Raw genomic sequence first — 16,453 nt, forward strand, 5'->3', positions numbered from 1 at the left:
TGAGATACTATGTTTTTATATAAACTATCATGAAGCAAACAGAACTGGCAGTTTTGGTGTTTTACCAAACAAACTGCAAGAAATATATTAACCTCATCTTCTGTGTATTGGGTGCTTTAGGCAGGCTTCATCATCCTTAGTACTTTCACCTCTTTCTTTGAATCTTTTGCTGAAAACCCCAGTGGACAGTCAACAGACTATAAACCCAAGAGAGATCCAAAGGGAAATCAGCCTGCAAAGACAGACACATTAAAGGAAAACTGATAAATAATTAAATATGAGGAAACAGAAAATAGAATTGATACATTTGACTTTATGAGATGTCAGCAGAAAGCAGGTTTAAAATTGCTCTTTGTTATGGTTTTCTCAGTTCTACTACTTACTCTGCCCTCTCCCTCTCCTGCGCCACGGGTGCGGGGTTGCCTGACTGGCCATTGGGCCAAGTGGCAGAGTTACGGGGCGGAGAAGTGGGTGGTAGATGTCCTTCGGGTAGGATACCTGTTGCCATTCGGCTTCTCTCCTCCTCTGTCGGACAGGCCGCAGCTCAGGGAGACGTATCCCCCAGATTCTCTGAAGTTCTTGGCTCTTTGGGAGGAAGTGCAGAAAATGCTGGACAAGGATGCGATAGCAGAAGTAGTGCGTCCCTCCCCGTGGTTTTAGTCACATCTTGGTGCCTAAGGCGTCGGGAGGATGGAGGCCTGTGATCGACTTATCCACCTTGAATTGCTTCATCAGGAAGACACGGTTCAAGATGGAGACCCTGCGCTCGATGTTGGCAGCCGTGAGGTAAAGCGACTTCATGCTGTCGATAGACTTGAAGGATGCAAACTTCCAAATCCCTGTTCATCCCATGTCCAGGAAGTTCCTTCGCTTCTCTCTGGCGGACAAGATCTTCGAGTTCAAAGTCTTGTGCTTCGGGTTATCGACAGCCCCTCAAATTTGGTAGAGCTTTCAGCCAGGTATATCCCAGGGAAACGGAACGTGGTCGCAGATGATCTCTTGAACCTTTCCTTCTTCCTTCGGGCGGTTTAAGGAATTGACACATCATTTGCAGGGTCTTTCTCTGACGAAGCCAAAAAACGAGAACACGGGAACCCAGGAACTCCGGGGCACATATGCTGACGTCGAGAAGGAGCAGAAGAAACCATAATACCAGGTAAAAAGACACACACACACACACACTAAAGGAAACGAAACGGGCAAAGAACCGGGAAATGGCCAAGAGAGGAAAAAACCCAACTCTCATCCAGGTGGTTAAGAAAAGACTGGCGTAGATAATCGGCGTTTGACCACTCTTCACCTGATCTACGCATGCGTTGCCAGATATCACAAGATTCCTTGCTTTCATCTGCTTTTTAACCGGATCCAGCTAGGCGCTAGAAATTATCATATTGTTAAGACCACAGGTTTGTAGCTATGAAAAATACAAATTGTCTTAGAAAATTTGTCATATTGCCAACTCCCAGTCCAGCTGCACTTTTCTTTGTTGTCTTCCTTGCTGTATACATAACCCCAAGCCATGTTGCAACGCCCGTACTTATAGAAGATCTTGCCACTTGTCACTAGTATTATAGATAATAAATAGCAAATGTCCTTGAGGAACACCTGAAATGTCATTGCTAAAGCTACTACATGGACCAGCAACACAGATCCTTTGGGTTCTGCCTATTAAAACTCCATTTAACATATATTAGTATTAATAAAAACTTAGTCAATAGTCTTAGTTTGTATATGCATATATGCTTTATGATTCACATGTTCAAAGAACATCAACAATTGTATTCTGCTGAAGTACTTAGTAGCCAAGTGCCAGATATCTCTCAGGTCTTTAACTGTAACATTACGGGCCAGTCTTCTAGGTAGTATTATAAGTTTTGATGCTCTTAAGTTTGAAAAGAGGCTGTAGTGCTACCTTTAAGTTCCCTGCTTCTGAACCATGGTTTAATTACATTAGATTTAGGTACTTGTAGGGAGCTTAACAATTTCTCCTTCAATTCTTCAGTTATGTTGTGCTTTTATTAACTGACTGGAGTGCTTGTGCTGGATGTTACCATTTAACAGTGTTCTTAAACAATGGTTTGCACCATAACCTCAGTGCCTCAGTGGCGTGATCGGTATGGTCTTAGCCTCCCACCTCGGTGGCCACGAGTTCAATTCTCGGGCATTCCATTGAGGGGTTAGAGATGTGTATTTCTGATGATAGAAGTTCACTCTCAACGTGGTTCGGAAGTCATGTAAAGCCGTTGGTCCCGTTGCTGAATGACCATTGGTTCCATGCAACATAAAAACACCATACAAACAAACAAGCACCATAACTTCTGTTCCCACACTTAAAGAGGAGACACACTTTGATTTTACTATTTATTTTTTTATATCTGTTTATTGACACCACTAATTCATATTCAAGCCTTTCTTTTATTTATTAAGAATGTTGTGTTTGAATTTTTATAATTTAATTTGACACTTTTCTTCTTTGCTCTTTCCTGACACACAGGCTTTTATTCTGCTGAAGCTTGCAAGGCAAGTCCATGTCCTTTTTGTTCACTCCATTACAAGTTATACCCTTGATACTACAGTGATCCCCCCATATTCGGGAGGATGCGCACCAGACACCCCCCCCTCCCCCGTGAATAGTTAAAACCCGCGAATGTTTGGAACCCCTATAAAAACGCTAAAGGCAGCCTATTTTGTTAGTTAAAACTCAAGAAAAACCCACTAAAAATGTTCATACTTGGTTTTTTTAATAGTTTTATCACAAAAAGTGCATTTTATGATGAAATTGATTAAAAAAAACAGGAATTTGTGAATATTTCTCATAGAAAAATACTGCGAATGTGCAAATTTTCCGCAAATAATGTGTGCTAAAGCAGACATATTTCACTGGGCGACACGGCTTCCTCGCCCAGAAATAGATTTTTCCTACGTCAAAATCCCTTTTTTAGCTGTTTTTGCTTGCCCCACAGTTGGTAAAATGTTGAGAAAATATACAATGTTTTTGTGTGATTTAGCAAATAAACAAATAAGCAAGCGAAAGTATACATTCCTTGGCAGAGGAATGATGTGTTTGTTTCTAGTTGAATTTCTACATTTTAATTTGACGCTTTTCTTTTTTGCTCTTTTCTTCTATCACACAGGCTTTTATTCTGTTGAAACTTGCTAGGCAAGTTCATGTCCTTTTGGTTCATTCCATTAAAAGTTAGTATACTCGTGGTACTATACAAATATTCATTTTTAGCTGTTTTCATTTTTGCTTGTCCCACAGTTGGCAAAATGTAGAGAAAATACACAGAATGTTTTTGTGTGGTTTAGCAAAAAAAAAAAAAAAAAAATAAGCAAACAAAAGTATACATTCCTTGGCAGAAGTAACAATAATAATGATGCAGGAGACAAAGAGACCATATTTTTGTAGTTTGTATAACAATGCAAAAGCTACACAATATGGTCTTTTTGTCTCCTGCATTTCCAGGTTTTTGTCTCCTGCATTTCCAGGTTTTAATTATTTTCTGTGTCAATAATGATGCAGTAATACAATAAACTACTACTATTTATCTCTTATATGTATTTGACTTTACTCATTTGCTCTTCCCTTTGCCATAATGTGCTATGATTATGTATAAAACAATAACAATAAATATGAAATAATTTAGTGCATCCCTTGCATATTATGTTTGTGAGAAGAGTTGAATGTCCTATGCAACTGTCAAATCAAGAAGTGACTTGGAACAGTTATTTCATGAATTGAAATAGTACAGTAACTCAAAGTTATGTTAATGCATGTTAGAGAGTTCTTATATGTTTTCTTAACATTTCAGGTGTGAAAGTTAATGCCATAAAGAATCATAAAACACCTCTACACTACATTGCTATGAACAGCAGAAATGCAGATGCTGCAAGGTTATTACTACAGTATGGTGCAGATCCATATCTGAAAACTAAGTAAGTTTATTTTACAGTCATCTTTTCATTTGTGGCTCTTATTCATAAAACTAGTTATTCTTTAAACACCTATGTAAGTGTTAGTCAGGTTTTACATTTTCTTAAACATGAATGGTGTCTGTACTGTTTATTAATACATTGATTTTGAAATTAGTTGCCTGTTTATAGATGCAGGATGATAGAATATTACTTGTACATAGTTTACATAGTTAATGCCAGCCAGCTTTAACAGTAAGTGATGTACGTAGTCAGTGGGACTAGATTTTCAAGGATAACACTACAGTGGTACCTCGAGACACGAAAGGCTCAACTTACGAAAAACTCGAGATACAAAAGCAAATACGAAAATTTTTGCGGCTCTACATACGAAAATTATTCAAGATACGAAAGGTTGTTGCTGTAATGTCCGAGATTCACCCGGACCACCGATAACAATTTTCAAACTCGTGCGCCGCCAACTGAGTAGACTTGCCATCATCTTTCCGCTTTCCCATTGGTTCCTGATGCTAGTCACCGCCATGAGATCCTTCTCTCCTATTGGTCAGCATCCCTCCCATGATGCATCTACGTAGCGGCATGCTTCTTCGGTCACTTCACGCATCATCGGTATCGTACACACACGGTATTCGTTCGTTCTAACGATTTCATTTATTAACGTAAATTCGTTAGTGATTTTGTTGTAATAAACTTTATCGTGTTGTGTGAGAACTTTACTATAGTCGATTCATTTAAGGTAGATTCTTGCGCCTACGAGACGTTTGTTTGGCGGCCTCTGATTGGCTGGTACCGGGAGGTAGGCCGCTCGCTCATTGTCATATTTTTGTTTGTGACTTAGAAAACATGCAGTAATGTTTATATTTCTTCATTTATCTCACGTTTTCCAAAAGATAATAAAGTTTTGGTCATACCAAAGGATTCGGTATTAATTGTACAACTAAATAATCTTTTCCTGAAACCAATTAGATAAAACACAAAGGAATTACAACGAGTAAAAGTGAAGAGAAAAAATTTCAATTTTTACACCTGTTTTTATTTATCATTGTATTTTTAATAAGTCATGCGATCAAGATGAATTAAAACTTGTATTTTCATACAATAAAATCACCCTGAATACGCTGGTGCTTTCAGATTTTGGATGCGTCTAATATGTGAAGAGAAAATGAAGAATATGTCTTATTATGTTGCAGCCGTACTTGACTCAGCTTGATAGGAAGTCAATCTTTCTTAATTATTTGTTGTTTATTACTTCACTGAGATTATTATTTCTTATCACTCAAATAAGTCGCTGATGTCTCTTTCATTTGAAAATATATTCATAAAATAAAATTAGAAACAACATCTTGAAACAACCTGATTAAAGTTTAGGCTGAGTTGAAGAGTGTGAAGTCGTCCTTCCACAGAGTTCAACTTCTTTGCTGGATTGAATTCCCCGCGGCCCGCGTGGGTCTGAGCTAACGATACCAGATGCATTCACCTGATTATTATTATTTTTTTCCTTGTCAGATATGCCCAGACATACTATATGATATTGGATTTAAAATGTTCGACAGTTATAATAGAAATTCTGTGTCTTTATTTTCAGAAAATGTAATAGTATAACAAGGTAAATATTGTCGAAACTGCAACCTTTAATATCGCTAATTGGCAACTCAAATCTCTTGCTGATGAGACAAACGTAACGAAGACGCTTTGCAGATCTCATCCTCTCAGCAATACCGTCAAACTTGAATCATTTACTGACGCAACATAATAAGACATATTCTTCATTTTCTCCTCACATTTTACACGCATCCAAAATCTGAAAGCACCAGCGTATTCAGGGTGAATTTGTTGCATGAAAACACAAGTTTTATTTTATCTTAATCGCTTTAATGATGCAAAATCCGATGATAAATAAAAACGGGTATAAAAAATTAAATGCTTCTCTTTTAACTTTTACTTGTTGTAATTCCTTTGTGTTTTATCTTATTGATTTCAGGAAAAGATGACTTAGTTGTACAATTAATACCGAAAACTATGGTATGACCGAAATTTTCCTATCTTTAGCAAAGCGTGAGTTGATTGAAGAAATATAAACATAATATTGCTAGTTTTCTAAGCCACAGTAGAAAATAATGAGACTGAGCGAGCGGCCTACCTCCCGGTCCAGCCAATCAGAGGCCGCCAAACAAACGTCTCGTAGGCGCAAGAATCTACCTTAAATGAATCGACTATACATACGTATACGTATTACATAACATAATTACATACAGTATATACATAGTCATGGGTCATGGATCCCAAGAAAGTTGAAATTCACGGAAAGAAGAGGATGCTCTCTTTGGAAACGAAGATGGAGATCATTAAAAAATATGAAGCTGGTATGCGACTGAGTGTGATCACTAAGGAATATGGCTGAAATCCGTCGACAATAGGCACCATCCTTAAGCAGAAGGATGTCATCAAAGCAGCTACACCTTCCAAGAGCGTGACTATTTTGTCCAGCAAGAGGACCCACGTGCACAATGAAATGGAAAGGCTTCTTCTTGTGTGGATAAAAGACAAAGAAATCGCTGGCGACACGATAACTGAGACGGCAATCTGCCACAAGGCCAGCGCTATTTTCAGCGATTTGATTGCCCAGGCTGAAGACGACGGAGGAGAAGGGACATCAACGCCAATCCCAGACTTTAAGGCTTCGCATGGGTGGTTCGAGAAATTCCGTAAACGGACTGGCATCCATTCGGTGGTGTGGCATGGGGAGGCGGCCAGCTCGGACACGAAAGCGGCCGAAGCCTTTATTAAGAAGTTCGACAAGATGACTCTCAATGAAGGCTACAGTTCTCAGCAAGTCTTCAACTGTGATGAGACTGGCCTTTTTTGGAAAAAAATGCCTCGTTGGACGTACATCACGCAGGAAGAGAAGAAGCTGCTTACCCAGGCATAAGCCTATGAAAGACAGGCTTACGCTCGCACTTTGTTCCAACGCCAGCGGGGATTGCAAGGTGAAGCCCCTACTTTTGTATCATTCGGAGACTCCTCGAGCCTTCAAGGCCCACAAAGTGCTTAAGGAGAAGCTTCCAGTGATGTGGAGGGCTAATGTGAAAGCCTGGGTAACGAGGCTTTTGTTCACTGAGTGGGTAAATCTGTGTTTCGGCCCGACAGTGAAGAAATTCTTGGAAGAGAAGCACCTCCCTCTGAAATGTCTGCTGGTGTTGGACAATGCCCCTGCTCTCCCTCCTGGCCTCGAGGAAGATATCCTAGCGGAGTATTCCTTCATCAAGGTTCTTTATCTTCCGCCTAACACCACCCTTCTCCTCCAGCCCATGGACCAGCAAGTGATATCAAACTTCAAGAAGCTGTATACGAAACATCTATTCAAGAGATGTTTCGACATCACCGATACCACAAACCTCACCTTGCGTGAATTTTGGAAGGAGCATTTTGATGTTGTCATATGCATCTGACTCATCGACCAAGCTTGGCAGGAGGTTTCGAGGCGAACCTTGAATTCCTTGTGGAGGAAACTCTGGCCTGATGCTGTATCCGCCCAAGACTTCGAGGGATTTGATGTGGACGAAGCTGGGGCTGCAGATTCAGGAACAGTTGACAAGATCGTTGCACTCTGCAAGTCCATGGGGCTGGTCGTCGACGAGGACGACATCAATGACCTTCTAGGAGCACCAAGAGGAGCTTACGACGGATGACCTGAAGGAGTTGGAGGCGATGCAACATAACGTCGTTCAAGAGGAGTTCTCTAGCAGTGGCGAGGAGGAGGACGACGACTCTATGACAAAGGCAGAAATTAAGGATGCTCTAGCTGCTTTTCATAAGGTGCAATCATTCATAGAAAAGACACCCCGAAAAGGCTTACACAGGTCGTATGCTTGCACAGTTTGATGACGTTTGCCTGAGTCATTTCAGAAACATTGTCAAAAGCAATGTTCCTTGGATAGTTATTTTTTAAAGAGGCCTTTAGTAGGAGTAGTAAGCTAAAAGGAAGAACCAAGTGATACTACAACAAAACAGAAAGTTGAAAGTGGTAAAAAAAAAAAAAAACACACGTAAAGTATAAAAAAGTTAAAAAAAAATTTAGTAAAAAAAAAAAAAATAATTTTAAAAAAAAAAAAAAAATTTTTAAATTTTTTGTAAAGTTAAGTGTTACAGTTTTGTTAATGTGTTTCGTAAAGTTTAGTTTATGTTTTTCTTACATTTTTTTATGTGTTTCATAAAGTAAAGTGTACGTACGTATCTGCCGTTTGTCCTCCTCTGTCGCCACTTTCGGAGATAGCCTCACTCAAAAGGTAAGCTTCCACATTTTAGTACAGTATTTCTTGTATACCATGTACACTAATACACTTTATTTACAGGTACTATGTAGTACATATGAGCAGTACGTATTAAATTAGGTATTGAATGGTCCAAATTGTTTTAGTATTTCATTGTTTATAGGTCAATTTAGCTTTATTATGAAATTTACTGGGTGTGTTTTTGGAGGGCTTGGAACGGATTAGCCATTTTACATGTAAAATGCGGTCCAAGATACGAAAAGCTCATGATACGAAGGCCGCCTCGGAATGGATTAATTTCGTATCTCGAGGTACCACTGTACTTTTATTACTCTGAATATTTTAATAATGGCCATTAACTTGTCAAGCAAGTTTCCAATGATTAGACTACTTATTAACTTGCTCCTTAAAGAAATCTCCCAAAAAATAGTACGTATCTCTGAATGTGAAAAAAGAGGAGAGTATAGCAAAGAGGCATATATACAGTCAAACTTCATACAGAAATTAATAAGTGAATAAAGATGAGAAAATATATGTAATTGTATCAGTGTTTCTTCAAAAAAGTGAAAAGGGTCGGGCAGTACTACAGTCAGGGCTGGTTTTAACCACGCTCTTGACCGATTTGCTCAAACTGGCCCCGTGCCTTAAGGGGGCCCTTGCACCAGAGTTACTGTTTGAAACCTTTCTAATTGGGCCCCGCAATTCCTAGCACCAGCCCTGAATATAGTACAGCACTAAAGCAGCATTACAGTCCCTCTCTCTCTCTCTCTCTCTCTCATTAAGTAGTATCAATAAACATACAGCTACCAAGATAATTGTGTCCACATCTATACAGTACAGACGGTAACACTCCTCTAGTACTGAGCAGTGTATCACTGTGCCACTTTGACAGAATGTACATGCCTCTGCCCAGCAAAATGTGCAGCACCACAGATAACAACAGAAATTCTCTGTTTTCGTGTAATTCATGAAAGATGCACAAAGAGTGATACAACAAAAGATTTGAAGCATGTGGTATCCTGGTACTACACAGTAATTATTATTAAAAATGAATTTAACAAGACCACCAAGTCACATATCCAGACTCAATAGGGCTTGCCCAAAGGGTATTTTAAAATATGAGGGGTGAAACTTGGAGCAGGAAGATAGGGTAGGGAACATCAAAGTGTGAAGAAACCAAAAGGAATAAATGAAAAGTAATAGGATGAAAGCAATCTACAGTACCTGGGGCTAAAAGAATTCTTGCTTCACAAGGCAAACTTTAGGTGGTGATCCCCTATGGGACCATGTCACCAGGTAACATAGAAAATGTTTTAGACACAGTACTAGGAAAAGAGAAAGCTTGAGGTCACAAGCAACATCAGGTATTATTAAATACAGAGGCCCAATATCATTCATGACATTGTTACCCATCTACTGTACAGTGAATTATGGAGGTCGGGTACAGAACTAGATCACCTAATCAGTATGTTTGACTACACCGCTCATTGATCCTTTTTAAATTTATGTTAATACTAGCTTCCTATTTCTTTTGAATTTTGGGAAATAATGTATGTTATGTGTGCATTATCTACATACTGTCCCATGTTATTTTCGATTGCAACAACTAGTCCGTAGGAGAGACTACAAATAAGACCTTGTTGAACACTAAGCTTGTTATTCTAGGTTCATAGAAAACATCTGCAACTCCATCGCAGTGTTAACAGCATCTTAAAAACAGAAGGAGATCATACAGACTTATCGTAGCATATAAAGTTTATCCATATGAACCTTGTAGTTTAAACAAGTTGAATGCAGTGCTATTGTTATTTTGAACAATACTGGACTCGTATTATCAAGTTTGTCATGGATATAGCCAGTTAGATATAAAAGGATATACTACAGTAATAACTATATCCACTGGCTGTCAAGAAGTAATTTGTTTAAAGTAAATTTTTTTTCTTTATTTGGTTTTTCATGTACTATACTAATATATTAATCCCTACTTATATATTGTATCATATTCACATTTGGCCCACAACATATTCAATTTACGATGGTTGTGTTCACTGAAGTATCTGTACTTGTAAACACTGAGTGTTTTCCTTCTATCCTTACAGTTCTGGACTCACTGCACGTCAGATAGCTGGACAAGGTAGTGATATGGCAAATTTGCTGGCTGCATTTGAACGTACGCCTAGATCACTGGCTCATTTCTGCCGTCTGACAGTTCGTCGTCAACTAGGTCCACACCGTCTGAAGTTACTCGAGAGACTAGAAATCCCAGCAATCCTTATACATTATTTACAGTGATGTACTGCATTACCTGGAAACCAGTGGCATGGAAGAGCAAGTGGACAAATCAAGAGTAAAGTATGAGTTTGTCTTTGTTAATACAAACCTGTTCAATTTCTATCTTTCTGGTATAAATTCACCATGTACATTCCATACTTATAAAATATTCATATTTCTGTTGTTGTATAGATGGTAATGTATTGACACGCTCCATATTTATCACTTTTGTGATATATTTATTTCACCTGTGTATATATATATATATATATATATATATATATATATATATATATATATATATATATATATATATATATATATATATATATATATATATATATATATTTATATACATATATATATATATTCAGAATTGTGTTTAGCACCCACATACAAAGGGTTTTTCATTTTGCTGGTAAGTTAGTGATATTGCTATTAGTATGATCGTTATGGTGATAAAGTATAAACTGTTTTTTAAATAATCCCCATTATATGCAATCAAACACTGCACTAGTTATAGTTTTAGATTGTCTTTTAATGTTCTAAATGCCTCTACAAAGTTGTGTTCAAGTTTGCTGTATCATATATATATATATATAAAAACCTTCAGTATATTATGTACCATAAATTGCAACATACAAGTCAACTTGATATATAATTCATGCCCATATTCTTAGCCGTATAGATTGGCCCACAAATATATTCTTGGTCTGGTCAACGCTAAGGCAAACCCATGTTGCCTATAGAAAACACTGAACAACATTTTTTTATATATGACATATTAGTATAAATTTTATAGCAAACAACCTATTTATTACATATAGTGTAGGTATACTCTAGAAAAAACTAATTAATATAAATACTCAGTACTGAAAATTTTATTCTGAATACTTTACCTGTCTTACTGGTATCCAACAATAGCTTCAGGCATGCAAACAAAGCCAGTAGCACCACCAACCTCATATGGCCATGCAATGTTTTAATTTTCAATCAAGTTGTACTTTTTTTTTTCTTTAGGTTAAGTGGTCAAGTCAAGTATATCTTAGTTTAACCAGACCACTGAGCTGATTAACAGGTCTCCTAGGGCTGGCCCAAAGGATTAGATATTTTTAGGTGGCTAGGAATCAATTGGTTACCTAGCAACAGGATCTACAGTTTATTGTGCAATCCGAACTACACTATATCGAGAAATACATTTCTATCACCACTATCACCAGAAATAAATTCCTCTGATTCCGCATTGGCAGGGCAGGGATAGGTTAAGTGGTAATGTGTACCATAAAGCTATGTACACTAATAATAATGTCATTGTGTTTTTATCCACATTTGTTTTTATTCAGTAAACTGCCATTATGTATCACTGAACTGTCATGACCCATAAATCTATGCATTCATAATAATTCACAAAGTATGGCACTATCATGAAATTATGCGGCTGAAGGAGAGTTAAGGAGGTATATTTCCTTGGGCTATATCCTGATATCAACTCAATTCAAGTATTCTGGTCAGTGTTTAGTTGTCTACATTTGGAATATCTCCTCTTGGAAATAGTGTAGTGTCCTTTTGATAATATATAATTATTTTGTACTATTATTTTATATTAATCATTTCATTACAAACTAAATCATCTCACCACCTCAAGTTCTAGTTAGAAGTATTTGTGGCAATTACTGGGTTTACAGTATGCGGAGTACAGCAATTATGAAGAGTACTGTTAAACTTGTCCCCCAGTTTGTGGTCAAAGTTTGCATTTTATATTTGCTGCAAATGTTGACCTTAGTTTTGGAAAGATTTTCATCAATCACAAAAAGTTGACTTGTATGGCACAATTTAGAGTAATTGAGCTTTATACAAAAACTGCAATAGATTGTGCTGTTTATTTACTTAAAAATAGCAGAAATAATTTCATTTTGTTAATAGATGATACACCTTTTATGAGAGTGTAGCTACATGGAATGTAATTTGTTGTTATTACCTATCAGACATATTTGATGAGCTGTGTAATTAATATAGTAAGTGTTACATCCCTCCAGTTGAAAAAACTTGTTGAATTGTTAAAGCTATTATTAAATGTTTGAAGAACTACATTTGCAATAGCTTGATGTTAATACTTGTTTTTTATTTTAGTTTGAGCTTACTATGCTTGATTGAAAATTATATATATAAAGTTACTGTAATAGTAATTACAGTAGTTACCTGATTCTCTGTGTAATCTTTTCTTTTGTGTAAATATATATATAGATATATTCACATCAAAACACTATTCTGTGTAATCCCAGTATCAAATTCAATTATGTAGTCAGGTCATCAGACTTCATAATTACTCCATTATTGGTAGTTTTCTCTGTTGTCTCACTTTCAAATTTGGAATTTTGTTCTGCAGAAACTTGCTGTGCAAGTTAATGTTTTTTATGCTTTATCCTTAGAATGTTTGCTCATTTTGACCAATAATATTTATACTGTTATAAAATATTGTAGAAGAACAATGGTTATGTAACTGAAAAGCCAATTCTTTTAGACTACGTATCATGTTTTAATTTTGGTTAGGTAGGGGACCACGGTCGCAGTCCAGTAAGGAAGTAAGGAAGAGCACTTGCAGTGGCAGCTTTCCAATTTCCTTGAATAGGACTTTATTTAATCTAGGCAGAAAAATTACAAAACCTGTCATTTCTATGCAGTCGTGACAAAACCTCTGCTGCAAGTAGAACGTGGATTAGTCTCAAAGAAAACCATGAAACAAAAGCAAAGGTCACAATCAACCACAGGACATTTTCTCTGAGGCCTAGTGCTGAGAGGATGAGATGAGTTATGGGTTTGCATGACTAATCACAAAACAAATATGTAACACCAAATGAGCACTAATGCACAATCACACAGAATACTAGCACTAATTCTCGACACAAGAGAAAGTAAATGGGCAGAAAAACAGCTTCTGGAAGGAAGGGTAGTAGCACATCCTTTTAGTAAGGTGGTAATGAAAAACTGCATGTGTCAGAGCACTCTTAGGGTTAAGGGAAGTCAGCTGATGCCTCTTCCCTCATCCGATTAGCCAAACCCCATTGCCACCAATATTGTGTTCTACAATTTTATACATTTTTTACCAGGTACCAGTGGGCACTAGAAGATTTATCCTTGTGTAAATTTGCCATTTTTCTACGAGTCATTTTTCTTTGCAGTTGTGATCCAAAACTTCGGGGAACTTTACATGAAGCCTCATTGGCTTCACTGTCCATATGGTCATGAATTGGTTAGTGGGAGGCAAGGATGAAAAAGAAGCTTGGGCTGTCTGATAGGTGCATAAGGGTGAGTTAACATGTTATGTTTCAGGCTGTACCAAGAAGAAGACCCAGTTTTGGAGAGACTAGTGAAAGACAATTAAGCCATTCCTATACTTATGAAATCCAAGAGTCATTTATTTTCATGAAAAGTCCCATGAGAATTCTCTAGATCAGTAAAATTTCCAGAATCTAAAGAACTTCTTATACCTTTAGGCAAACTCAAGCTTTTTCTTCTTTTCTAGAAATTGATGATACAGAGTGACATCTTTTATCAGAGTGAGATCATCTGGAGACAAAGGAATAGTTGCAAAATCTTTCTCTACTTTTGTGAGTGGAAAAACACTGTCTTCACTTGTTTTTCGGATGGCCAGAGCATTTACCTGTGGATGTGTCATTATTATGTATATCAGACTTACCCACATAGTATATGAGAGATTTACTACAGGAAAACTGATCTGTTGATTGGATTTAAAGTCAGGTTGGTCACATCCATCAAAAGGTTACCAAGTCTTTTTAATGGAAGTCAGGAAGTGTAGGTATGGGAAAAGGATTATAAGATTTACAGTTATTTGTTTAAACTCATCCTATGAACAGAGGCTTACCAAACACATGTCAAAATTTATCTGCACCATTTCTCACTTAAGAAATAAATGACTATGGAGAACTTTGAAAGAAATCTCAACTGAGTTTTTACCAACAGGTGAACATGAGTATTATCTGTAGTAGAAAAAATATGAAGAGTGTAAAGATGAGTAAGACAGAAATAAGCTATAAATTTTTCAATTCTGATGATAATAAGTGTGTCAGTAGCTTGTTCAGTGTTGAAGATGGTTCCTTCTCTTCTAGTACAAAGTAGGGCGCAAACAAGTAGTTATAAAAATTTTGTCATCGGTGAGATGTAGTTAGAAGTTGGGAAACAGCTTTAGGTAAGGTCAAGTGTAAAGCTGAATCAGAAATGGAAGAAGCAACTGCAGAACTATAGAGATACAAAGGCAGAAGAAAAACTGCCAGAAAAGGCAAGATCAGCATTAGATCGAGACCTTTCAACACTCATGGTCATGGAGAGAGAATTACATTATTATTCCCAAAATCATGTCTACAAAGGCAAAAAGGGTTTCAATGAAATGAGGTTTGAAGGGAGAATAGAATAAACTTAAGGAGTCATATGAGGCTGGCTGCTTCATTTCATATTAAAGAATGGTATTGCTATACCACAGTTAAGATGTCTTTATGAACAGAATTCACAAAGAAATATTAAGAAGAATCACATCTCTATTACATGCAAAGAAGTCATACTTACAATATTTATTGTCTCACACCTTGGAGCCACACTATTAAATATGAAAAGTATTATCATTATTCGGTAGTGCTATCAGACCAGTGAGTTAAAATTTATAACTCGTAGGGCTGGGCCAAAGGGTTTTACTTGGTTTTACTTTCTTTAAAAATTTAAGAACAGGATAACTGAAAATTATATAGAATCCGCCAATCTTCTATTTAGATAAACAAAATTATGAAGAATCTGATACTGTTCTCTCAAATGACATTTGTTTCCCTAACCTGCCATTTGTTATTGGCTGAAATTTGAATATTCATGTAAACTGAGAATACAGTATACCTGTATTCTCTGTTCATGTGCGCTATTCTTCAAATATCCAAGGGTCAACAAGTCTGACCAATGGATAGGAAAGACAAAATTATTTAAATATTTTTTTTCTGTGAAGAATGCCAAAATCTAACATGGGGTATGATTTATCTTAAATTCATCAAATTCATTGTTCCATACATAAAGCTTTCCCTTTACTGAAGATGAAGGTTTTGGAGATGTTAATAATAATAATTGATAGGAATGACAGCAGTTGATCCGGTCAAAGTGTAGGTTTTGAAGATTTGGCTACTTAACTGGCATCTTCATATCTCTTAATGCCACATAAGCAGGAATCAAATATGTTTCAACACTTACACCGGCTTCATATATTTTATGGAATGATAACTTGATTCCTGATACTTGCAGGTTGTACAAGATAATTTTAGTAAAAGTAATGTGCATTACTTCTTACAGGTTTGTTTTCCTTGAGTTAGGAATTTACAATATTTCTTATGGTAACTATCAAAGAGAAATCACTAAACATTTAAAAGCCATTATACCACAATTAAACATATATGATGAGAGTGGTTTAAAGAGCGCAATGATTGACATTTCTTGACTTATTGTGCTGGCCTGAACTATGGAAATTGGAGAAGGTTAAAAGAAGTTGAACACTTTGGCAGGAAGAAACTAAAGGGATTGGATGAAATGTAAATAGCAATTCAGCTGAAGGGTAAAAAGATCTACAAAGAACCTCTGTTATCTACACTGTGCTGTGTAAAGCATACTTTGGACAGTACATTTTACAAGAGGTGTCCAGAGACATGAAAATAATAGACACCTAAGAAGATTTCATCCCCTAAGCCTTGTCAGTACCTGCGTTGGCTAGCATAAGTCTCCTTAATATCTTACCTTTGACCCAGATGCATGTTTGTTACACATTTCTACTGGATTTAAAGCAAAACTCATGAGGATGTAAGTCTGTAAGAGGTATGAACTTGTTAAAAGTATGTAGTCATATATATATGGGAGTATTTTCCTTAGTTAAAATACATTATTGTAACATCAATCACTACAGTAGTAAGCAAGCAAATAAGATATATGCCATT

The 16,453-nt window shown here is 36.7% G+C and overlaps 1 protein-coding gene across 4 annotated transcripts in view; it reads left to right on the forward strand.

Moving 5' to 3' along the window:
* Positions 1–16,453, forward strand: part of LOC135206138 (ankyrin repeat and SOCS box protein 13-like) — a 46,262-nt gene that overhangs the window by 18,672 nt on the left and 11,137 nt on the right. For 2 of the 4 annotated variants that reach the window (XM_064237393.1, XM_064237394.1), the window contains exons 5-6: positions 3,813–3,936; positions 10,304–12,964. In XM_064237393.1, the coding sequence (XP_064093463.1) occupies positions 3,813–3,936; positions 10,304–10,496 (317 nt within the window). In that variant the 3' untranslated portion in view covers positions 10,497–12,964. Of the gene's footprint in view, positions 1–3,812; positions 3,937–10,303; positions 12,965–13,654; positions 13,782–13,998 lie in introns of those variants that run through there. The other 2 variants (XR_010312686.1, XR_010312685.1) reach the window with 2 other exon arrangements.

Source organism: Macrobrachium nipponense, chromosome 29 (assembly GCF_015104395.2).
Source record: "Macrobrachium nipponense isolate FS-2020 chromosome 29, ASM1510439v2, whole genome shotgun sequence".
NCBI classification, from domain to species: domain Eukaryota; kingdom Metazoa; phylum Arthropoda; class Malacostraca; order Decapoda; family Palaemonidae; genus Macrobrachium; species Macrobrachium nipponense.